This window comes from Cavia porcellus, unplaced genomic scaffold, assembly GCF_034190915.1.
Source record: "Cavia porcellus strain 051 isolate PalLab524CR breed Dunkin Hartley unplaced genomic scaffold, mCavPor4.1 scaffold_5, whole genome shotgun sequence".
NCBI lineage: Eukaryota > Metazoa > Chordata > Mammalia > Rodentia > Caviidae > Cavia > Cavia porcellus.
Genome location: NW_026947488.1, coordinates 24,723,970 through 24,749,263, shown reverse-complemented (window position 1 = coordinate 24,749,263; position 25,294 = coordinate 24,723,970). Strand labels below are relative to the sequence as shown.

Here is a 25,294-nt window from a genome sequence, read left to right as displayed (position 1 = left end):
ATTCTCACTAAAGTTGTCTACATCCTCAGATCACTATCATATTTGTTGACTTATGAGTATCTGAAATCATATTTTCTGTGTATTTGATTGTCTTTATTATAGTGTATGACAGGAACAACATTGTTTGACTTATTTTTCACTATCTTCCCAACATTGAAAAGATCCATAAGAAAATGCTAGATAAAAATTTTTTTTTTTGTTTTTATCGATACCAGGGATCGAACTCCCGACTGCCTGCTTGCAAGGCAGGCACTTCTGCCGCTGAGCTAAATCCCCAGCCCCTAATATTTGTTGAATAAATGAATAGTTATGTAATTAGAATGAAGTCTTAATTCAGCTATAATTTAGAACACAAAAATGCTTACTCTTTTGAATCTTTAAAACATTTTTGTAGAGTTCCATCCTTTTCCAGGCTGTTGACAAAATGCTCCAACTCTTCAGAAAGCAAAGATGCTGGAGAGAATAAATTCATGTTAAAGAATAAGAATTTCCAATTAGCTACTTGTAAAGATACTTAAGGTGTTCTCAGATTTAGAGGCTCCTGTTACATTCTGTCTCTCTCAACCAACCAAAAAGATGGTTTAACACATTCAAGATGGGCCATTGATGTACCACAGAGTGGTACAAGCCACCTGATGGGACAATAATGCATATATCACTGACAGTTCAAGCAGAGGGAATGTGTTAAGTATGTGGAAAGATTTTTTTTTCTGGTGCAGGAGATTGAACCCAGGGCCTTGTGCATGCCAGACAAGGACTCTACCACTGAGCTATCTCCCTAGCACCAGAAAGACTTTATCACTCCCACATAGATAAAATGGATGACAATACTTCTTTACACCATTTGTAAATGTTTTTATACTTGACTAGTTCTACTTAAGAAGGTGTATTTGCATAGATAATTGTTTTTCTTTTTTTTAAGAGATATAAATTAGAGGCACTAGAATGGAAGACACTGAGAAGTCAGGTAACAAGAGTGTAATGAGGAATAGTGATAGCAAATAAAAATTATAGGCATTCAGTAAAAAAAGGGGTCTGATAAGAGAAAAAAAATCACTATTACATTAAGGTAAAAAATGCAAAGGGGAAATATTAATTACTTATCAAGATAACTCTAGTATTATCAATTCTAATTACGGTGCAGTTCTGAGCTCAACAATTTCATCTGGCAAGTTAAACCTGAGTTCATGTATTTTCTGGGCTTTTTAAGTGGCTAATCTTGAGTATATCTGATTTGGATGACTGTGAAGCTATGCTATCAGGAGAATAGTTGCTTCCTAGAAAGTTCAAATAATATTTGTAGTTGGGTGTGGTGGCAACATGCCTATAATCCAGGCACTTTAGCAGCACAGGCAAAAGGATCCCTGTGAGTTTAAGGCCACTTTGGGCTATATAATGAGTTCAAAGGTCAGCCTGAACTACATAGTGAAACACTGTCTCAAAAAACAAACAAACAAATGATATTTATGGCTGGGGATTTAGCTTAGTAGCATAAGCACCAGCCTGGCAAGTACAAGGTTGTGAGTTTTGATCCCAGGTAGTAAAAATAATAATATTTATAACATATCAGAGAAACAGCTATTTCTATACTACATAAAAAGTTCCGGGGGCTGGAGGTTTAGCTTAGCGGCATAAGCACCTGCCTTGCAAGCAGGCAGTCGTGAGTTCGATCTCTGGTACCAGATAAAAACGAAAACAAACAAACAAACAAAAAGACAAAAAAAAAAAAAAGAGTAAAAAGTTCCTAGAAGGCAATTCAAAAGAGGAAACATCCTGTTTTGTTTTTTAAGGCTAGACATGGCAGTACACACCTGTAATCCTAGCACCCATGAGGCTGAGGCAGGAGGACTGCAGCAAATTTGAAGCCAGTCTGGGCTACATAGTGAGTTCAAAGCCACCCTAAAGCAAGGCCCTGTCTCAGCTCCCCCAAATAACATAGCATAGCATAACATAACATAGAATGAACAAAGGATACAACCCACAGAAAAGCAAGCACAAATGGCTCTAAAAAGTAATGAAAGGTAAAAAAAGAAAAAACAAGAGCTCAGGATTTAGCTCAGTGGCATAAGCACCTGCCTTCCAAGTGCAAGGTTGTGAGTTCGATCCCCAGTACCGATTTAAAAAAAAAAAAAAAAGTAGAAAAGGTGGGAGTGGTGGTATATTTACAAATCTTAGCATTCTTGGAGCCTGAGGCAGGAGGATTACAAATTTGAGCCAAACTTGAGTAATTTAGTAACTCAGCAAGACCTGGGAATATAGTTCAGTGTGAAGGTCCTAGGTTCAATTCCCAGTACCTAATTTAAAAAAAAGGAAGAAGAAGGAGGAGGAGGAAGTCAAGAGGAGGAGGGGGAGGAAGAAGAAAGAAAAGGTATGAAAGCAGAAAATATTCCTGTCTTTTCCAAAAGACAAAGAAAACCATAAAAACTATAAAATACCTTCTATTGTCTATCAAATACTAAGAAAATCTAAAAGTTCAATGAAACTGTATTGCTGAGAGTTACACAAACCATAAAGAGAGTCTGAAGTGAAGTACTACAAGCACTAAAAGAAAAGTCCTCCAACCCACACTGTTATATCCCACAAAATCATCTTTCAAAACTGATGGAGCTGGACATGAAGGTACACACCTGTAATGACTGCTCTTGGGAAGTTGAGGCACAAGGATGCTCTCCAAGAGTTTAAGGGTACCTACATATTGAACTCAAAGCCAGCCTGAACTACATAGCAAGACCTTATCTCAAAAGCCAAAACAAAACAAAACAAAACAAAACAAAGTGAAGGAGAGAGAAATAAGATTATTACCATGACAAAGAATGCCTAAAGAAACTCAACCACCAGACCAGCACTCCAAAATGTTTGAAAGGACAGTCTAGAAAAAAACAACAAAGAACACAATTCTATGAATTCCCACAGAAGGAATCCACCAGGCAAGGCACATAATTAAACAGAGGGGAAAGAAGGGGAACCAGCAACAGGATATAACATGACAAAGACAAACCAATACATAGCAGTTATACACATCAATGTAAATGTCTCAATTCACCAATCAAAAGGAACTGATTGGTGGAATGGATCCATGGCAGCTTTTTTCTTTTTTTGGTACTGGAAATCAAAGGCGGAAAGGATCTAGAAACAAGGTGCAACAATATGCTGCACACATTTAACTCCAAAAGAAATTCATAGACTATAAGTTAAAGAATGGGAAACAAGGGTGGGGGGTGTAACTCAGAAAAACAGCAACTGCCTGGCAAATGCAAGGTCCTAAGTTCAATTCCCAGTCCCCAAAAAAAGAATGGGAAACAATACTCCATGCAACAGGAACCCAGAAAAAAGCAGATAAAGCTACTCTAATAGCAAAGTGGATTCAAGCCAAGACTGATTGTAGTAGACAAAGAAAGTCACTATATACTTGATAAGGGAACAATTTAAGAGGAAGAGATAGTCATCATAAATATATGTGCACCAAATACCACCATATCCAACTATATAAAACAAATACTGATAGATATGAAAAATCAAACAAGTACTAATACAATCATAATGGGAGACCTCAATACCTCAGAGTCACAAATAGATCAACTAAACAAAAAAATCAACAATAAAATAATAGAACTTGGGGCTGGGGATTTAGCTCAGCGGCATAAGCACCTGCCTTGCAAATGTGTGGTCGTGAGTTTGATCCCTGGTACCGATAAAAACGAAAAAGACAAAAAAAAAAAAAAAAAAAAAAAGAATATGCTTAAGTAAAAGCAAAGGAACTGAAATCATCCCATGCATATTTTCAAGTCATAGTGCAATGAAGTTAGAAATCAATGGCAAAAGAAATCACAAAAACTTCATAAACACATGGAAATTAAAGAAGACTCTCCTAAACAACCAATGGGTTGCAGATGAAATTAAAGAAATTAAGACAGTTTCAAAAAACAAATAAAAGAACCATGGATTTAGCTCAGAGGCACAAGTGCCTGCTTGGCAAGCAAAAACAACACCAAAAACAACAAAAAAAGAAATCTACAATTTAACAATACTGTACACCAGAATTTATGGGACACTATAAAAGGGGTCCTATAAGGCAAAGATATAGTGGTGAATTCCTGTATCAGAAAAACCGAACAAGCACAAATAAATAACCTAATGTTGAACCTCAACCTCCTGACAAAAGAGCAAGTTAAACCCAAGGCATGAAAGAAAAAGGAAATAACAAAGATCAGAGCAGAAATTAATGCAGGTGAGACTAAGAAAATAATACAAAGAATCAGTGAATCAAAGAGTTGGTTCACTGGAAGGCTGAATAAGACAAATCTTTAGCCAAGTTTATCAAAAAAAAAAAAAGGAAAGAAAAGACTCAGATCTACAATAGAGATGAAAAGGGTGAAATCACAGCGGATACTGCAGAAACCCAGAAAATCAAACCTACTTCAAGAACCTAAACTTTAAAAAAAAAAAATTTGAAGAAAAGAACCTACATTTATTTATTCATTCATTTTTTGGGGGGAGGAGGGGGTACCAGAGCTCAAACTCATGACCTCATGCTTGCCAGGCAGGTGGTATATTACTGAGCTATATCCCCAGCCTAAGAATCTGTACTTTATTTATTTATTTTTTTTTTTTTTTGAGGCAAGTTCTCACTATGCAGTTTAGGCTGGCCTTGAGCTCACTTTGTAGCCCAGGCTGGTCTTGAATTCCCAACAATGCTTTTGCCTCAGCTTCCCAAGTGCTGGAATTACAGGCATATGCTGCCATGTCTGGTTACTTTAATAAAATGGAAAATGCAGAAGTGGACAGATTTGTAGATATATATGAATTACCAAAGCCAAATAAAAAAATACAAAAAATTCTAAAGAACCCAGTATCAGTCAATGAAACCGAAGAATTAAAAAATGAACAAAGAAGAAAAGCCGAGGTCCTGATGAATTCACTCCTGAATTCTACAAGAAATTCAGAAAAGTTCTAATGCCACTATTTCTCAAACTTTAATGAAATGTGTTGCTGAGATTGTAATAAAATAGGTAGTTACACAAATTGCTGGTGAGAGAATAAGCTGATTCTCTTAGGATCAATCAATTCCTATAATTTTATTTGAGCTAGTTAATTCTACTTTTACTTGTATATATATATATATACCAAAAAAGATATGTTAAAAAAAGAATAAAAAAAGTACTTTAGACGTGAACATGGTGGCTCATGCCTAAAATGCCAGCATTCAGGACACTGAGGCAGGAGACCTACCAGGCCAAACTAAACTATATAGCAAGACCCTATCTTTAAGAAAAAAAAAAAAAAAAAAAAAAAAAAAAATATATATATATATATATATATGTATGTATGTATACACACACACACACATATCTCCACATTCATTACACTATTCATTATAATAGCAAAAGGCAAAACAAAAGAAACTAAGTCCATCAGGAAAGAATTAATCAAATCAAACATGGTTCATTTATAAAACAGAATATGACAGCTACCAAAATGTCAAGGTAGCTCCCTGTGTGTAACATGAAACAATGTGGAAGATATACTAGGTCCAGAAGAAAAAGCCAAAAGCCAAGATTGGACCAAAGGTACACCTCAGTAGTACAACTGCCTGACATGCCTGAGATCCTGCAGCAAAAGCTGGTGGAAGTGAAGATATAAAACAGTTCACAGAGTATGTACTCATAATTTAGAAAAGCAATAAATATCTTTGCAAGGATATGCAAGAAATTGGTGCCTGTAGTTGCCTCTGGGAATTGGTGTTTACTGCCAAGACTGTAAGTTGGGACAGAAGGACTATTTTTCACTTTTATACCTTCTGAGTTTCATACACACACATAGATATGCACATATCAGCCTCCCAAGTACTATAATTACAGGCACCGTCCCAGTTCTTAAATATATTTTTTAAAATCCATTTTATTTCAAGAAAGAAGAAAAAAACCTCCAAAATTTCAAAACATGTCCAGTTCTTATAGTTCTTAAAAAAGAGGGGGTTAGTTTTATGAGACAGCAGCTCCTGTAAATGTTGACCCTGAAAATGAGGCTTTGATGAACCTGAAAGAGGGTATAAGTCAGAACTAAAGCTCACATGTCTATCCTTAGCAACTTACCTTTTGCTCTAAAACCTTCAAGACTGAAGCCCTGAGTGTTCTTTAGGAAAGGTTCAAGTTTCTGAACTGAGAACTAAATTTAAAAAAAAAAAAAAAAAAAAAAAAATGCATTTTTAGTACAACCACCAAAATGTTCCAAGCCAGTCCTAAATTCATGAAATTTTGTATCTAATAAATGTAAAATTAAACTAAGCCTGGTACGTGCCCATAATCCTAGCAGTTTGAGTGGTAGAGACAGGATTCTAAATTCAGGTCATTCTAAACAATTTAGTGAGACCCTGTCTCAAAATAAATAATAAAAAGCCTAGGGATGAGCTCAAACAGTGAAACTAAACGATTTAATTTTTTTTCCTATGACTTTTTTGTTTCTGTTTGGCACAGGGTCTCATGATGTTGTCCACACTGGCTTTGAACTTGCTATGTAGTCAAGAAAGACCTCAATCTCACGATCCACCTGCCTCAGCCTCTTAAGTGGTGGGATTCTAGGCATGTGCTACCATGCCTAAGGTCACCTAAAACTTCTCATATAAACAAATAACTAAGTCAGGAAAAAAAAAACTCCTTGTTGCTCAGACCACACATTTTGATTTTTCAACTGAGGAAAAAAAATGGCCATTTAATTCACAGAAATTACTAGCTTGTTTAAACTGCCAAAAGCACAGTTAACTACACAGTAAGCAATATAACTTTAAGAAAAACTGTATAGTATGAATCATATATTGGGTTGACCTATAATCAGAACTCAAATACTTATCTATAATGCAGTAACTTAGAATTTTTTGCCTTTACTCATTTTAAGTTCCCATCACCTGCAATAAATGAGCAAAAATAATATATACTGGGGAAATACTCGCCACTCAGCAACAGCAGCAACACTGGGGTTGGGGTGAAAAGAACTCATTACTCAGATTAAATCTAACTTCAAATTAATCACAACCTGAAAGAAACTCTTTTTTTGAGATGAGGGCTCACTATGTAGCCCAGGCTGGCCTCAAACTTACAGTGACCCTCCTGCAGGCATGTACCTCCCAAGCAAGAAACATTTTTTAATGAGTTCATCTAAATCTGCCACATTAAAATAAAAATATCAACCAATCAAAATGAAAGCATTTTCCAATCTTGAGAATCTCACCTGGAAACTGGAAAGCAGGAGAGCTCCAAGCCGCTTGCTTTCTGCTAAGTCGACACTGATGGACCTGCTGAGCTCTAACACATTTAAGCAACATTGCCACATTTAAGGAGCTGCTTATCTACCCAGCAAAGTAATAAAACTGAAACATTTTCTCTATTGATACAATCCAACTTAAGGCAAGAAACAGCCCCCATTTTTTTTTTGGCAGGGGATCAAACTCATGGCCTCATGCTTGCAGGCTGGTGGTTATACCACTGAGCTAAATCCCTGGCCCATTCTTTTTTTTTTTTTTTTTGGTACTGGGGATCAAACTCACAACCTCATTCCTGTCAGGCAGGGGCTGTGCTTCTGAGCTAAATCCCCTTTTGAAAAAGCCTTTTCTAACCAAAGGGAACATTCAAATTTTCCCAAGCCCACCAAGGAATGTTTACTTATTTGCACAACTAAATGTAACACTATGAGAATCTTTTTTACGTTACATTAAATCCTTGTTTTGTTAAACAAAAGTAGATTAAAAATGATTCGATTGTTTTTGTAATTATTTACTAAAGAAAGGAGCTAAGAAACTTTGAGGGTTTTTGTTTTTTCTGTATTTTTGGTACCAGGGATTGAACTCAGACCTCAAACTTACTGGGCAGGTGTTTGAACTGTTGAGCTAAATTCTCGGCTCACCTTTGAGAATTTTTGAGGGTACTGCAGTATACTTTTAAAACACAGTCTTAAGAGGTTTTTAAAAATTCTATTAAGCTTCTGTTACAAATGGGAAAACAAACAAAGAAGAAATGACTTTTTTTTTTTTTTTTGTCTTTTTCCTTTTTCATTGGTACCAGGGATCGAACTCACGATTGCCTGCTTACAAGGCAGGCGCTTATGCCGCTGAGCTAAATCCCCAGCCTCAGAAATGACTTTTTTGAAGCCAGAGACTGGAGAAGTCACGATTCAAACCCAAATCTGCCACCAAGATCAGTGTTTTTCCCAGTGTTACTGCCTCTCTCTAGTAACCTAATTAACAAAGGTAAACCACTTGCTCTATAAAAGGCATTTTCTTAAATTCTAAACACATTCCATTATACTGAGGCACGTATCATATCAATTCCATTTGATGACATAACACTGAGAAGCAAAGGCTGGGCAACAGATCACTTACTTAAAATCATTCATTAAACTACAAGGCTGAACTAGGTGAGCGTTTTATATAATATAATCTTGTCAATAACTCCTCAAACAACAAGATGTAGATATTGTTTTTTAATTATGTCTATTTAAAAACAATTATTATTATACAGCAAAGGAGGTTTGCTTTTAGAATTATTAGAGCTATCTCTCTTTTTGATCTCCAGCTTCTACTGGCTGTGTTTCTAAAAGTTCTAGTCTCCTCTCTTCATTAATTCTTTCTCTCAGTCAAGAAAAACACAATTCTGTCTGCTAATAACCAAGAACACTTGGTAAGTGGCCAGGAATAACAAGGAAATAACCAATCTTTTCTTTTTGAGACAAGATCTTGCTATGTAAGAGTTCAAGGTTGGCCTTGAACTCACTATGTAGCCCAGGCTAGTTTTAATCTCAGTGACCCTCCTGACTCAGCCTCCTAAATACTGGGATTACAGGCATGTTGTATCATATATAGCAAAAATAATCCATTTTATTGCACTGGTGATTTCTGTTATAAAATATGCTCTGGAATAGCGATGAAGGTAGGCCTAACTAATCTTGGGGCACTACTACTGATTTCTTGGCAGATCTACAGAGTTAAGTGCATGAGCACTGTGGCAGAAATTTTCTGATATGCTAAGTAGATGGTTTTATCCAGATTACTTTCTACATATCAGAACACCTGAAAATATAGTAACACCTTCAAAGTAGTCACAATAACTTAACATTTGAGGATTTACTATGTCCTAATTATATCCATATAGTATTACACATCAACTCATTTAATCCTCACCCAACCCTATTAAAACAGGTATTCTTTACTTCCAGTTAAGTATCCAGTTAAGTATGCTGAGAATCACACAGAATTTCCACATTATATCCTTATGTGTATAAATCCACACAAAATCATGCAAATCAAGGACCAGACATAGAAGTGCATGTCATGAATTCAAGACTACCATAAACTAATTAGCAAGATCCTATCTCAAAAAAATTTTTTTAAAAATCATGTTTAAATATGATTAGAACTGCATTTCCTAGGAATATGATTAGATTTTAATCTATCTTATTTAACAAAACAAGGATTTAATGTAACATGTAACAGTTTCCTAGAAACTGCATTTTTTTTCAAATCCATTTTATTTCAAAGAGAAAAAAAAAAAGAAAAAACTATAACAAATTTCAAAACACATCAATCAGGGGGCAACAATGACATTTCATATTGCTCTCCCCAAATCATTCACCTAGACAGCTGCATTCAATCATCTGAACAGCACCAGCACAAATCTTTCTCAGCAGTGAACTCAGAGAAATCAGTAGGATAACGATGTTAACTAGTTTATACACACACACACACACACACACACACACACACACACACACACGTTTCGTTTAGCTTCTCACACTAGTGAGACAATATGATGAGAAACTGTATTTTCAGCCAGGTGTGATGACACACATCTATATCCTAGTACTCTAGGAGTCTGAAACAAGAGGATCACAAGTTTGAGCCTACCCTGGACAACTAAATGACTCAGTGAGACACTGTCTCAAAAATAAAAGTAAAATTAAAATAAAACATAAGGCCAGTGATATAGTTTATTATGAAGGTCTGGGGTTTAACTCCCAATACTACAAAAAGACAAAACAAAACCTACATTTTTATTCTAGGCTTTTTTGGATGTTGAGATTGAATGTAGGGCCTCACACGTATAAACACACACTCCATCACTTAGCAACACCTTCACTCTAGATATTTTTATGCGCAACTTTCCTATTTCCAGTTTATAAAGACTTTACTATTATCACGCGTGTGCGGTGCGTCTGCGTGTGAGCACACACACATACACAAAGCCAAAGGCTAAAATCAACTATTAACCCATCCAATTTCTGTTCTTCCTTGTTCAAAGTCACAGAAGGGATTCTTTAATTCCCATTATACTACTTGGGTTGAGTGTTGAACGATTAGCAATCAGAATTTCTTTTCACAGTGCTAATATGATGTAACAGAAATAACACTAAACACTTACTGGGTTTGTGATAGAATGTATAAATGCAGAATACCTCTACATGGTTGGTAATACTATCTCTATTTTACAGGTAAAGAAACAGGCTCCAATAGGTGAAGAGATCTGCTCAAAGTCACATACACAAGACAGCACAATCATACTTATTTCACTATCCTTTCTGTCATTCCCCACTGCTCTAACATGTAAGCTGGAACCTGTTTTATGTACACAGTACCCCACCTGTGATGCCCTGATGAAAAGGTGGCAGTGATTTCCGTCGGTTCACTTCTTTCATACTTGCTCGCCGCCAGGACTGCCTCCTGTCTTGATGACAGACAGAATAATCTTGAGGGGACAAATAAAGGGACCTGGACTGAAGTCCTTCTTGGTGGCTGATATCACAACATCCTCCTCTTTCAGGGGTAGTGGCAAGATGAATTTTTTCCTTTGAAATGCCTTGAGTAACCTCCAAGGAGGCAGATGATTTAGGAAACACTTCCACAGGGTAGAGACTTGATTGCGCCTGATGAGCATGAGTCTGAGACGTCACTGATGCTTCTTCTAGCATTTGTTACAAAAGAAGTCAAAGTACAAAATCAAACCCACAACTATGTAAAAGATAGAAAAAGGACAGGGAATGTAGCTCAGTGATACAGCACTTGCGTAATACTTGTGAGGCCCTAGGTTCAATCCACAGTACTACCAAAAGTGAAGAAAAAGTGATGTCCTCATGAAGTGGCATGCACCCGTAGTCTCAGCTTCTTGGGAGCCTGAGACAGAAGGATGGATCGAACCCAGGAATATGAGGCCAGCCTGTGCAACACAGAGAGCAAGAGCCCATGGAAAGAAAGGAAAGGAGAATAGGAAAGAAGAAACACCAAGAAAGCATGTCTAGAAATACATGGCTTTGTCATTTCAGATCCACTGGAAGCCAGAAAATTATTTAGTTGCAGCTCATAACACTGAACTCAAGACAAGACAAACTGAATTTCACTGTAATACTCACTTTCTACAGACTCTGTAGTGATGGACGTCATGCTGGGTAGAGAACCCTGAAAATAGGAAAATAAAGTGATCTATTCTTCCCTACCAGCTCTAGCCTCACTGGGGTATAACTTTCCCAAAACAGCCTCTGGGCTTTCTGGCCTCTCTAAATTGCTCCCTCTCCCTCTCCACAAAAACTATAGCAGGAGTCACTGTCGCCCATTTTGAATTTCCATAGTACTCACTACTGGAAATATTCGTATCTCCCTTAACACATACCCTCTCTCTCAATTATTTTGTACTTAACTATTCCTTTATTCTCTAATGCAATTAATGGCATTAGGAAAGATTTGATTTTCTATACTAGAAAAACCATATTATCCTTAATTTCTTATGTTTACCTCTTCCAATCCAAAATCCTTTCTACGAAATCTCTCTCAATCTTTCTTCAAGTTCATGTTTCATAATTTTTGCTCTCTCCTGGTCCCTCTGCTGGTTTTTCTATATCCAACACTGCTCCAGTCCAAGCCATTCTCTAGATGGCTGCAGAGATGTTTCCAAAGTGTATCCAATACCTTCATGAGGGAGTATCGGCCTATCAATTCAGGTGCGCTCTCTCTCTCTCTCCTAATACTCATAAATTTTCTGCACTACTTTTGAACCTTTGTTCCTATCTGTCCTTCTACCTGTGAAATATTGCATCGTCCCTAACCTAGTTCAAGTCACACCCCTTGCACACCCTAGTACTAGCTGTAAAATCTGTTTACATATTCCTCTCCCATGCCAACTGCATTTGTATTCCCAGGGCTGTCAGATAACTACTTCGAAGAGGGTGGGGACACAACCAACCCATCTTCATCTTCCATACTATCTCCCCCTCCCAGATGACATCAACATGTGAGGGTGCTTAACAAGGAGAAATGAATAGATGTTTGGGGATAGCATAGAAAGGTAAAAGAACAAAGAAGGTCCTTCAAGGATATAAATTTCCACAATCCTTATGACTATAACATAGATTTAAGCGTGGATAATAACTCCAAAATTGCCATTTAAGCGCTTATTTCCCAGGATCTGCGCCATTTAAGCGTGTTCACATCCTTATTCCATTTCATCTTTTTTACAACTTTAAGCATTATATTACACATTCCACTTTGAAAAAAGGGCCTGAGATTCAGAGGGGAGAGAAACTCCATTCCAGGCCGCCGTCCCACACACCCATTTTCAGGACTCTAGGCTGCTACTTCTGCCCAAACGGAAGGTTTAGCTCAACTCACGTTCCTTTCCACCCCGGGAGAAGATCGCTGGACATTCCCACCTCTACCTGGCCCCGAAGGCCCGCAGTATGGAGCAGCGGATTTGGTGGATTGGACTGGGCCAAGAGACAGTCAAGGGGAGGAGCGGAACCGCATCCTGCGAGTGCACAACGTCCTGACCTCAGAGCGACGCCGGTTCAGCCCAGAGCCTCTGTTCCAGAAACAAAGTCCCAGGTCACTCCTGCAGCTCCTGCGGACTTAGGGGGCCTTTCAGGACTCAGCCTAGTGCGCGCTGCACAGTACACATAAACGCCGCCATTTGCAAAACTCCCGCCAACCAATAGCGCATGCGTATCCCTAGCGGCTTTTGGTGCGCGCGCGCGCGCACAACGCATACTTCTAATTAGGCGCATGCGTAAACCGCTTTTTGGCGCTCTGGCCCTCTGTTGCTCTTTTCGTAATCTTTCCTGGGGAATCCCCGCGGCCGCGTCAAACCCTCATCGGCCACACCCAATGCGAGGAGTCAGCCTCGTGGCACTGCATTCTGTGGTGTGTAACTCTGCTCCCCCCACAAGCATCTGTGCTCATATCTGTTGGAAATTCGGAGAGATGCTTGTGGAAGAATATAGTGCATCGGAGGGCATGGGGATGCTTTGCTCTGGTTACCAGGCCTTGGTCCCACCTCCTTTTATCTCCTTATCTCCTAAAGAGTGGGCCATGACTCTAAGATAAATTAGAACTCCAAGCTGCATTTTATCGCACTTCTGCTCCAGGGGCTCCTTCTGTGACTCCTCAGTGTGTGACAAAGTTCTGGAATGCTCCTTCCCAGTGTTGTCACACAGAGTCCACCCTCCCAAAATGCTTGCAGCCCTGCTCACCTCGCCTTGTTTCTTTCCTTTCGCTCACTTTCCAAGCCATGCTTTTTACTAGGGAAGCCTTCCTAGCAAAATTCCCCAAGTTCAAGTTTCAAAGCCTTCTCTGTGGCCCCTTGCTGAAAACCAAATATCCCTCCTGTGCTCCTAGGAGTGCAGCACGTGCCTGCTCCACTATCCCTGGCCTGGGAGGGCCCAGAAAGCAGGCTGCTTCTTTAGCACCCAGCATCGTGCCATCAAAATGTACCCTTATATTGGGCATAGTACCATGCCTGTGATCTCAGTGATATAGGACATAGAATGTCGGCAAGGATGGCTAGGAAAATAAATGGGACTTGTCAATTACAAGATTCCAGTACAGCACCAAATAATTGCCAGGACACTTGCGCGGAATTTGCCCAAGGTTCCCATGAGATGTGGATGATATATGAGGACACAAACACTGCTGGGAATCTGCTATTGTGACTCGTGGTACCCCATGCAGAGCGAACTTTTATTTTTGCTTTTATCCTGTCCACTTACACTTGGCCCAGATTTGCTCTGCAGAGCCAGTTTTTCCCATACCACTGCACCTCTCGCTTTTTTTTTTTTTTTTTCTCTTTTTTTGGTTCCCTGGGATGAAACTCATGACCTGGAGCTTGCTAGGCAGGCACTTATGCCCCTGAGCTAAATCCCTAGCCCATCCCCTCACTTTTTACATAAACTCTTGGCACCGTTTTTTTTTTGGCTTGTCTCATCTAATTCTTTGATGGAGGCAGAAGGACCTGGAATACTTTTAATTGGTGAGCCATTTCTAAAGGAACTACCTGACAACATCAGCACTTTGGGAGACTGAGGCAATAAGATTGTGGACTTGAGCCCAGGTTGGGCAACTTAGCAAGAACATTTTCCTTTTTTTTTTTCCCCAGTAATGGGGATCGAACTCACGACCGCCTGCTTGCAAAACAGGTGCTTATGCTGCTGAGCTAAATCCCCAGCCCCTATCAAGAACATTTTTCAAAAAATTGTAAAAAAAAAAAAAAAAAAAAAAAAAAAGGTTGGAGATGTACCTAGTTCAGAGTGAAGGCCTTGGGTTCAATCTCAGTAACACACATGTATATATACACACATCCCTGAATGAACGCCGCCCTTTTTTTTTGTTTTTGTTGTTTTGTTTATGGGTCTTGCTATGTAGTCCAGGCTGATCTGAAGTCACTATTTAGCAGAGGCTGATCTCAAACTCATGAGGATCTTCTTGCCTCAGCCTCCCAAGTACGGTGATTACAGGCAGGTATCAGCTCGTATGGCCTCTTCTGTCTCTGTATTTCTCTCCCTCCCTCTCCTCTCCTTCCACCTCTATCTTTCCATAGTATTATCAGCTCTTACTATGCGTTCTTACTGTGCTTTCTTTCAGAAGAATCAGAACCATCTTAACACAGGAACAAGATTTTTATTCTTATGGATTTTCTTGTTTTTTGACAGAGTCTTGCTATGTAGATCAGGCTGGCCTTGAACTCACTATGCAGTTGAACTTGCAGTGATCCCCTCACCTCAGCCTCTTATAGGTGTGTGCCAGCACACTGGGCCTGTGGAAGACGCCATGTTTCTCTACCCAGACTCAAGCGTGATTGTGCTAACTTGAAAGTAGTGCAGCCTATATTGAGGTGACTTCCCTAAATTGCCTTTCAGTTTAATTAGTGAGTTTGGTCAAGACAATGTACAAATTTTCATGAAATTAGGAGGCTGATGATAGCTAGCATCATTTATCATCAATGCCCATGGTTAAGCTCAGATAGATGAGCTGTGATACTGTAGGACTAAAATAGGAGATAATGTCTCTGCTGAGGCCTGCCGTCACTAGAGGGGAATTCATTCCCACAATTGGCTACAAAGCAGGTCACTCATTAACCATAAGCTAAGAATGCTTTGTTCCCTCTGTTATAAGCCTCGCCAACCTCGCCAACCTCGCCACTAACACATCCAGCCAAAACCCCTCACAATTTTCCTCAATAAATAAATACAAGGTTCCCGGTGTCTCATAGCTTTCTGTTCCCCATGAACAACTAATCATCCCAAATCCCTGCGGCACTCCTATTTTGTCTCTTGCTTTTTCTTGCTCTGCCATGTGCCGAAACTGCAGGCAGGAGATTGGAATCCACAGCAGGGGTCTCTGATCCCAGCCATCCGTGGATCCCCCCCCCCACCGCTTCTTGGTATCTCTGCAGAATACATAACCTTTAAAGACTGAGTATGCTTTACATCCTCCTGTCTCAGGATGTGTCTCTGAATTTCATAGGCTTGAAGATGTCCCCTTTTTAACTACCACTTTTCCAGTATGTCTGTTAGTCTGTTAACCCAGAAAGACTGAGGGCAAACCTAGTTGTCTCAGTGCTGGGGGCTGAACCCAGCACCTTGAATATGCTAGACAGATGCTCTACTGCTAAGCTACATCCCCAGACCTATTTATTTACTTTATTATTGTACTAAAAGATTGAACCCAAACCTTAACTCCGAAATACATCCCCAGCTCTTTAAAAAAAACTTTTTTTAAACTTTGAGAGAGGCTTTTACTAAAAGGCTGGACTCAAACTTACAATCTTCCTGCCTCAGCCTCCCAGAATGTTGGGGTTACAGGCATATGCTACCACATCTGCAGTCTTTTTTTTTTTTTCCCAGACCTGAAACCTGCAGATGGTAAATTAAGAGCATTCCACAAAGTCCAAAAGAGGAGCAGATGAAAGGCAACAGGAGCATGACTGTAGTCCTTCCATAGCAGCTGTGGTCACTGGGAAAGTTTTCTGGTAAAAGATAACTAAGTCCCTTCCTGAAATTTCCAACCTGTGGTCCAGCCTGGTGGATCCAGCAGCCATCTGAGAACACAGACTTGCTGGTCTAAATTACACAGAGGCCCTATCTCATAACAAACACACACTGCAGCCTAACTAATGTCTAACTACAACTTTCTGAGACTGAATCAGAACTATCCAACTCCTGAATTCCTGACCTGTGGGATAAATGTTGTGATATAGTTAATTTACTATGAAATGTCAACTGTCTTGTTTTTCCATAATGAATTGCCTTTTGTAGAAAAGTTTTATGTTTTTTTCTTAATGCTCTATTTTGTTTCTCAGTGGTCATAACATACTTTGTGGGAGACACTGAGTTACAAGTAGTCAGTAGCCAAAGCACCTGGGAGTTGCTGCCAAGTGACCCCAAACCTGCCAGCTGGCTGTGGCAGTCTCCTCTTCCCACGCAACAGCAGGTGTAGTGGTGTCAAGTCTCAGGTGTACTAGAGAAATCAGAGACGAGGCCAACTCCACGGCAACTGTTCATATGACATACTTTATTTCCAATCTACAACCATTAAAAACGCTTTGTAGGTTTACACTGTACAGTTATTCTCATGTCAAGATAAGACACGGGCAGAGAGAGCTGGTGGATTGGACTGCAGTAGTCCTAGCACCCAATCCATCCTGGGAAGGAGCCTTTTGAAGACAGAAGTGAGGAGGAGCAAGTGGTATAAAGAAGAGGGGACAGTTGGCCCAAGGATGCCTTTGGTCCCTTTCCTCCCAAGGGCCTTTCCCTGGGGTCCCCCAGGCCCATGACTACAGGACCTTCACCAGGAGACCAGGCTGGGCAGGAAGGGGCCTTCACAGTATTGGCGGGAGGGGCTGGGTGGTGAAGAAGGGAGGGGGAAGGCGGGAGGGGCGTCTGGCTCTCTTCCCCAGAGCTGGGCGCTGCAGCTGTCTTTTGGCACTGTCTACAAGTTCTCCCTGGGCTAGGGAGAAGGAAGAGGAAGGAAAGGAAAAGGAAAGGGAGCACAAGAAGATTTAGGGTTCTTGAGGTTCCCCGGGGATAAACAGGGTGCTCTGCCTCCCCAGGACTCCCACCCTTACCTGCTGCCAACACCCACACAGCCTTGCGGGAAACCCGGACAGGCAGGAAAGCTGAGTGGAGCTGGAACTCAACCAGGGGGCAAAAAAGGGAAACCGGTGCTCTCTGGCATCCAGGACGATGAGACATGAGACGCTGTTTTGTTTGGGAGGGGTCTGCAATCTCTCAAGTCCAGATGAAGTGTTTTCCACTGTTCTTGGCTTGACCCAGCCCTGGCCCCTCCCAAGGGTACCCTGGGAGGTATCCAGCTGGCAAAACTGTGTATATCAGAGTGACCCGGAGGGCTCCTTCAAACCCTAGCTTGCTGGGCCCTGCTCCAGAAGTTCTAATCCAGTGGGTCTTAGGTGGGGCTGGTATTTGTACTTCTGTCAGGTTCCCTGCTTCTGCTGCTGGGACACAATCTGAAAACTACTGGTCTGGATGGTGTCCCTAAGTCACCTCATCCTCATCCTCAGCAACTGGTTCAACTAGCCAGAGCCATGCTGGTAATAACCAGCCTTATAGGCACCAAAGGATCTAAAAAGCTACTGGGAACGGTCTTGTGAGCGCCCCCCTGTGCGGAGAAGTAAACTAAGGCACAGAGAACAGTGGCACAGCTGAGAGAAGAACCAGGATACCAGGGCCTAGTAGAGAAAAGATGGGACTGTAGGACCCCAAAACATGAGGGGTGCTCTGGGGCCCAAAGGGTCATCCTGGTACGCCTCAGAGGAACATAAAACTGGGGGAGCCAGAGATGAGGTCAGCCAAGAATAGGGCCAGACTGCTGGTTGAGGTCGCTTTTCCCAGGAGTGGCTTCAGAATGGAGTGTGACAAGGTAGTCAGTCTGTCCCTGACTGCCTAGCCCATCGAGGACATTCAGAGGAAATCAAAGCCCCTTCGGTTGGGGCCTGGTGTCCAGAGAGCTGGTGCAGGGTGAGAAGGGAGAGAAGCAGGACCAGTGGGATTGATGAGGGGAAGAGAAGGGTCTCTGGAGGGTGAGGATGGAGTGGGCAGGACATGTGGTAGAGGAGACCTGAGGAGGGATTCAGGCCCAGAACTGTCTTCCATCCCTGTGGATGCTGGGTTCAGGATTATGCAAATTACAAGTTTTGTTGGGTTGGAAGGTGAGGTCTGAGGAAGACAGAAATGATGCTCAGAGGGTGGGACAAGTGACCAGAGAATCCATGTCAGGCTGCCCCTGCTTTGCAGGGCTGGGGAAGACAGAGGAGGCTGAATCTAAATTTAAGTCCACCAAACTCTCCCCAGTGGGAGGTGCTAGGGCCGCTATTTGGAGGCTGTGGGATAGAAAAGAGGACATGGCTCAAGGGTGGGACTGAGGGAGGTCTTTCAGCACTGGAAGGTACTAGAGAGGTGTGAACCAGATGGGAAGGACTGGCAAGGCTGGGTTGCCTGATACATCCAAGAAATGGACCCCTCTGGTTGAGAAAACACAAAATAAATACACGGGGAAGCCAGGATGCCACAAACCAGGGACAGTTCCCTGAATGTGAGTGTGGGAGGGAGGGACATGTTGCTGGTGTAGGAAAATTCACAGGAGGGGCAGTGCTAGGGGGAGGCTGCCGTGGGAGGGCTGAGGCTCGCTCCTACACTAAGCCTGGGGCCCACAAGAGGATGGCCCATCTGCTGGCAGGAACCAGCTAAGAGGAGGCAGGCAGGGCAGGGCATGCTGGCATGTACCTGTAATCTTGATACTCTGGGAGGCTAAGACAGGAAGACTGCTAAAAACTGGGTAATTTAGCAAAATAAAAAAAGATTGTGATAGAGCTCAGTGTGAAGGCCTGGTTTCAATTCTTGATACTCCCCACCCCCAAAGCTGGAAACACAAGAAAAAAGCTATAGCATGGTCTGGGGATTTAGCTCAGCGGCGACGGCGTAAGTGCCTATCTCGCAAATGCATGGTCATGATTCAAAAAAAAGATATAGCATTCCACTTCCCATGATTGGATAATGAAAGTTATAAAATCCCAATCCCTCACCCACCTGGCTACTAGGAAACAAAAGGGGAAAGCAAAAATTGTTTTTAATACTGTAGATTAAACCCAGGAGTCCTCTACCACTGAGCTATATCCCTAGCCTTTCTTATTTTTTTGAGGCAAGGTCTCACTAAATTGCCCAAGCTGGGTTCAATTTTGTGATCTTGCTGCCTCAGCCTCCTGAGTAGTTAGCTTGTCCAGTTAACAGTGAAATTTAGGGCCAGGGATTTAGCTCAGTGGCATAAGCGCTCACCTGGCAAGCACTAGGTTGTGAGTTTGATCCGTGGTATCAAAAAAAAAAAAAAAAAAAAAAAAAGAGTCGAATTTAATTGCACAACTATTGGAATTAAATTAGGTAGATTTGAATCATTATCATCATCACCTTGCTTTTTGTTGTTTTCTACTTCTTGTATTATTAAACATGATGACTAAATTGCAAATTGCCTTTGATGATTCCTGGAAATTCTTAGATCAAAACCAAGCTTGGTTGAGGGACACAGGGCTCTGTTTAAGGAGATAGCAATGCACAGCCTAGTGTGGTGGTGCATACCTGTGATCCCAGCACTCTGGGAGCTGAGGCAGGAGAATCACAAGTTTAAGCCCAGTCTGGGCAACTAAATGACTGTCTCAAAATAAAAAACGAAAAAGGCATGGCGATGTAGCTCAGTGCAGAGGTCCTGGAGACAGAATGGAAGAATGGACAGAATGGCCCTGTCCCACCAAGGTTGCTTCCTAGAATTGTCCTTGGGAGATGTGAAGGGAGGGGAGATGGGGAAGTGATCTCTAAATAGTAAAGTGCTTGGGGCAGGATGTATTGACGGGCTTTTTTGGTACCAGGAATCAAACCATGACCTTGCACTTGCCAAGCAAACGCTGTGCTGCTGAGCTATATCCCCAGCCCATGGAAAGGGGATTATTATCATGATTATAATTTTTTTTTTTTTTTTTGCCTTTTTGAGACAGGGTCTCACTATGCAGTTCAGGCTGGTCTTGAGCTCACTTTGTGGCCCAGGCTGGTCTCGAACTCCCAACAATGCTCCTGCCTCAGCCTCCCGAGTGCCGGGATTACAGGCATGAGCCACCACGCCCAGCTCTCATTATTATAATTATTTTTTTTTTGTCTTTTTTGTTTTTATCAGTACCAGGGATCAAACTCATGACTGCCTGCTTGCAAGGCAGGCGCTTATGCCGCTGAGCTAAATCCCCAACCCCCATTATTATAATTATTAAAGAAGAGGTAGTGGGAATTTGGGGACTGACAAAGATGGAGGGCGGAACACCATGGGTGAAGGGATGGGTGGAGCGAGGGAGGAAAAGTCTGGATGTTACATGAGCAAGAGGAGAAGCCAGAGGATAAATCCATGAAAGGTGTGTAGGAATGGAGCTGTAGAATGGAGCTGTATTGGATCGGCATCGACGTACAAGATTAGGGTCAAGTCTTTGAGCCCTCAGCTTGGTGACCTGGAGACCAAGGGTAGAACACATCCCAAGGGAGGCCAAGGGATGGGGTCCATTTTGAGTTTCTAAAGCACAGGACCTCTTGCAGGTCTGCCTTTGTTGGCAAAAGGACCAGGAGAAAGGGGGAAATGGGCAGGGGACAGAATTGGATTCTGATGCTTTGTGCGTCTAGGCCTTAGAGTCACTGATGCACTGAAGTTGATTTTCATTTCAAATACAGTCACCACTGCACCCAGGAGGGTTTCATTTGGCACTAGGAAGAGGTCAGACTTTAAAAAATGTAAAATCATTTAGTGTGGGGTTAAGCATGCAGGTTGTTCCTCTTTTCCCCCAACCAACTAATGCCAACACATGGACCCAAGCCAGGCAGTCTGTAGGGCACAGGGACCCCAGGGTTCCTTGGGACTTTGGTTGAAGAGAGAGATGGGACAAACAGAGGAAGATTAGGAGAGAAGGTAGAAAGTGTTGGAATAAAAAGGTAGAGAAGAGTAGGAAGGGGAAGAAGGGCAGCATTCCGTGTCGGGACCCCCCAATCCTCTAGAGGAGTCCGCACTGTGGGTCAGGCAGTTTCTGCTTTGGGAATGTTACCAAGATGTAAAAGGCATTTGAGAAAACAAACTTAGAAATCACATTCCAAAAGAGTAGAGAGTTTTTACAAACCAACCCTCCCACCCCAAGAAATAAAACAACCAGTTACCAAGTAAAATGCTAAAAAATGAAACCAAACCAATATTTACATAGAACATTTTGAAAACCCCATCAAGCCCCACATCCAGAGGCTTCTACAGGAACAGTGACAAGAAGCCTTGCACAGTAGCATGCAAGGAGGAAAAACTGGTACTTCACTGAAAACCAAGACCTGGACTCTCCAATACCCATTGGGGCCAGATGCTGTGACGACAAAGATGGCATAACGATCTCGGATGAAGACGATGGTAAGGCTGAGTGGCCCATAGGCCTCTGGGTTTGGATCTCATAGGGAATTTTCCCCAAGGCTGAGAGTGCAGCCTCCCTGGCCTTCTGCAGCTCTGGGAGGTGGCAGAAGGCCTCTTGTGGTTTGTGGCCTGGTGTGAATCCCCTCACCTGGAGACAGATGTGGAGGGGACCCCTGACTTCTCGGGTTGGGTGGCAGCGTCGTGGAGGGGTACTGGCCCACAGCTCCACTCTACCCACACAAGTCACTAGGGTATGAGGGAGCAGCTGGCAGGACTGATGTACTTCCCATAGGGAATGAGGACAAAGGACTCTGGGTATTGTCCAGGTGCCCCAGAGAGGGTGTACTGGGAGCTGGGAGCTGGGAGTGCAAGTCATCTTCTGGGGACACACTAGCAATGCTGCTGGCTTGCAGCCTTTCTGATGGGGAACTCTGCAGACAAGCCTATCTGTCCTGGGATGTGACTACTGGTCCCCAGGAGTGGCAGCAGTGGTAACACATAATATCTGTGTGTTGGCAGAGGGGAGATGGACACATGTGCAACCAAAACAGGTTCACTGGCACTACAGGGGAGGATGTGAGGCCTTCCTCACCGCACTGCAGTGAGCCACACTTCAATCCATCTGACAGCACTGGTGGTCCCCACAGGTGTGGGAAAGGGCGGGCAATGGAGCTGGAGCTGGAAGAAGAGCCGTGGGCTATAAGGCTAAGGAGACAGGCTGGTGAAGAGGCTGGTGGGCAGGCAGACACGCTCAGATCCGTGTGCAAAGCTGCAATAAACAACATTCTCGAAGTTCATCCTGCTATCCTGCACGTTCTCACTTGGGGAACTTGGAAGGATTTGCATGCTCTTGATGGAGCCGTGGTAATCTGTGTTTGAGTCATTAAGAAAGGTGTCAGAGGAGCGGCAAATGAGAAGGAAAATGGAGGAGTTTGGGGAGTAGGGACGTCAGTCCAGCCAGCCACCCTGTCAAGCACATTTACATAGACCTCTGGAGGCCAGGCAAGTACCAGGTATTGAGTGAAAGGAGTACGCTGAGGCTGAATGGTCAGTGGGTGAGAAGGGCTCCCCCAGCTGGCCAGCAGACCAGAGCTGGATGGCTGAGCTGCTTTATCCACATGGGGGGATCTCATACATGTCCACGAAACTAAAAACCCCACACTGTCCGGGTGGCAAGAATTCATGTTTTAACTTCCAATAAATTACCTTATGGGCTTTTGGGTAAATTAAATTATTAAAATAAACCACCTTAAATATTTATAGTACGAAAACTTCAAATAAACAATCTAGGTAAGACATGTGTTTCTATGCCCCAGTCTGCTACTGTGTCCTGGGACGCTGACTTCTTGGCGTTTGTAGCCTGATCTGACCAACTGGGAGTCTTGTACTGGGAGTATCCCTGCTCTCCACCAGCTGCAGGATGTAAACACAGTGGAGATGCAGTGCCCCTTCAGGGCACCAGGGAAAGAGGCCCCCAAAATCAAGGCATGGGCGTATAAGCTTTTATCTGCACCACGTCTTCAGATTGAGCCTACCTATTGCTGGCTTCACCGAGTCTCCCGGGAAGGTTGTTTCCCTAAGTCACTTGGCAAGGGAGGCAATTCCCTACAGATCCCACCTTGTCTCCAAGATTGGGCTGCATACAGGTGCAGGCAGGGAGATCCAGGGCTCCAGGGTTCCAAGAGATACTTGGCTCTGACTACTGCCCTCTCATACCCCCTGAGAGTCCCAGTGGTGGAGGCTATGGTGGTGATGCCCAGCCCTGCTCTGCCAAGAACACCAAGTTGGGGCCAAAGGCAAAGCCCGTTCTTCTCAGTGACATCTTTCCAGGGGAGGGGTGCAGTCAGTTGGGACCATCTCTGTAAGCTGCTTCCCCCCACAGGCATGGCTGAAAGTGTATCCCTTCATGGGCTCTTCCAAGAAGAAGGTGAGGGTGGAAGCAGACAGAGGTCTCCTCTAGGACCCAGACATCAGTCCTGATGAGCTCTCTGTCGAAGTTTCCAAGGCCAGCTGCGGTCTTTCTCCCACTCACCGTCTTCACCTGGGAAGTCAGAGATCACCACCCAGGGGTCAGCACAAGACCCTGCTTTACCTTGATACAAAAGCTCTTTGCTGGCAGTGGCACAGCTGCTGTCCCTCCAGGGAGCTGCGTTGTTGAGAGCACGGCCCCTCACCTCTCCACTGTTCCCTCCTGCCATCCAGGGACTTGGCAGGTTGAGGAGGAGGCTCAAGTATTCTGTCACTCGCTGGGGGGGACTGCCCTCTCCTCCCCTCCCCAGCCAGACTCAGAAGGGTGCAGCCTGCACTTGGAAGGAGAGTGGCGGATGGCAGAGCGCGATGGTCGGGCGAAGCAGGTAAGAGACTGCGTGTTACAGTCACAGACAGCATCCTAGGAGGAGAGAGGGAAAAAATCAGGAGCCCGGAGGCACACATGGACTACCCATAGTTCGGGCTGCCCACAGACTGGTTCCAGAGTGCTCAGCTTCTGGACTAATTTTTCCTTATTCACAACATACTGCATATGTACACTTACCAAAATGATGCTATCTGCAACAGTCCATTTTGCAACTGGAAAGCATACACACATTTTTTTCAACTATGGTTGAATCTACTTTTTAATGGTTCTATAATATTCTACTGAATGAAAATAATTTACCTAATTCACTTGTATTTTGTTTTGTTTTGTTTTTTTCCCAGAGTTTAGGACTCACAAATGCTATACAAGCTTTCTACCACTGAGCTGCACCCCTAGCCCAGACATATTCTTTAAAAGACAATTTACGGGGGCTGGGGATTTAGCTCAGCGGCATAAGCGCCTGCCTTGCAAGCAGGCAGTCATGAGTTCGATCCCTGGTACCGATAAAAATGAAAAAGACAAAAAAAAAAAAAAAAAGACAATTTACAACGTTTATCTAATACTTTTTTAAAAATATTTACTTTGGGGCTGGGGATTTAGCTCAGCGGCATAAGTACCTGCCTTGTAAGCAGGCGGTTTTGAGTTCAATCCCCGGTACCAATAAAAATGAAAAAAAAAAAAACAAAAACAAACAAACAAAAAATTTACTTTATCCTATAATCCCATTTCTGTAAAACCTAAGGAAATAATCAGAAATGTCTAAAACTGTAGAACAAGATGGTACCACTATACTTTTTATAATAGAGAGAAACTAGAAACCACCTAAACATACCATAGAAGGGAAGGATACAGCACAGCCCATCCCACACACAGCCGCCTCACGTCTGTGTCCCTGCCTGCAGCCCACATCAAGTCCTCTGCAGACCATGTAGCACTAGCCTTGCCCGCTGACTGGACCAAGGGGTATGTTGGACCCAAGGTGGACTAATCAGTTTCCTTCACTCAGAAATGTGAAACTGGGGGTCTGGGGATTTAGCTCAGCGGCATAAGCACCTGCCTTGCAAGCAGGCGGTCATGAATTCGATCCCGGTACTGATAAAAATAAATAAATAAAAAAATTTAAAAAAGAAATGTGAAACTGGGATGGAGGGATTTGAATCAGTTCCTCTTCAGTGCTTTAGGTGGAAGATGTTACAAAACCAGAG

General features: G+C 42.6%; 2 protein-coding genes across 12 annotated transcripts in view; both read right to left on the bottom strand.

Moving 5' to 3' along the window:
- Positions 1–12,977, bottom strand: part of Dsn1 (DSN1 component of MIS12 kinetochore complex) — a 31,441-nt gene extending 18,464 nt beyond the window's left edge. The window contains exons 1-6 of one of the 9 annotated variants that reach the window (XM_013150304.3): positions 12,803–12,977; positions 11,392–11,437; positions 10,626–10,946; positions 7,225–7,298; positions 6,093–6,165; positions 366–453 (exon numbers count right to left, since the gene is read on the bottom strand). In XM_013150304.3, coding sequence (XP_013005758.1) covers positions 366–453; positions 6,093–6,165; positions 7,225–7,298; positions 10,626–10,946; positions 11,392–11,422 — 587 coding nt within the window. In that variant the 5' untranslated portion in view covers positions 11,423–11,437; positions 12,803–12,977. Of the gene's footprint in view, positions 1–365; positions 454–6,092; positions 6,166–7,224; positions 7,299–10,625; positions 10,947–11,391; positions 11,438–12,643 lie in introns of all 9 variants that reach the window. The other 8 variants (XM_013150309.3, XM_013150302.3, XM_013150303.3 and 5 more) reach the window with 8 other exon arrangements.
- Positions 12,978–16,796: 3,819 nt separating this feature from the next.
- The window catches only part of Mtcl2 (microtubule crosslinking factor 2), a 70,109-nt gene continuing 61,611 nt past the window's right edge, over positions 16,797–25,294 (bottom strand). For 2 of the 3 annotated variants that reach the window (XM_063248386.1, XM_063248385.1), the window contains one exon: positions 16,797–24,122. In XM_063248386.1, the coding sequence (XP_063104456.1) occupies positions 23,973–24,122 (150 nt within the window). In that variant the 3' untranslated portion in view covers positions 16,797–23,972. The remainder of the gene's footprint in view (positions 24,123–25,294) is intronic. The other variant, XR_010047398.1, reaches the window with a different exon arrangement.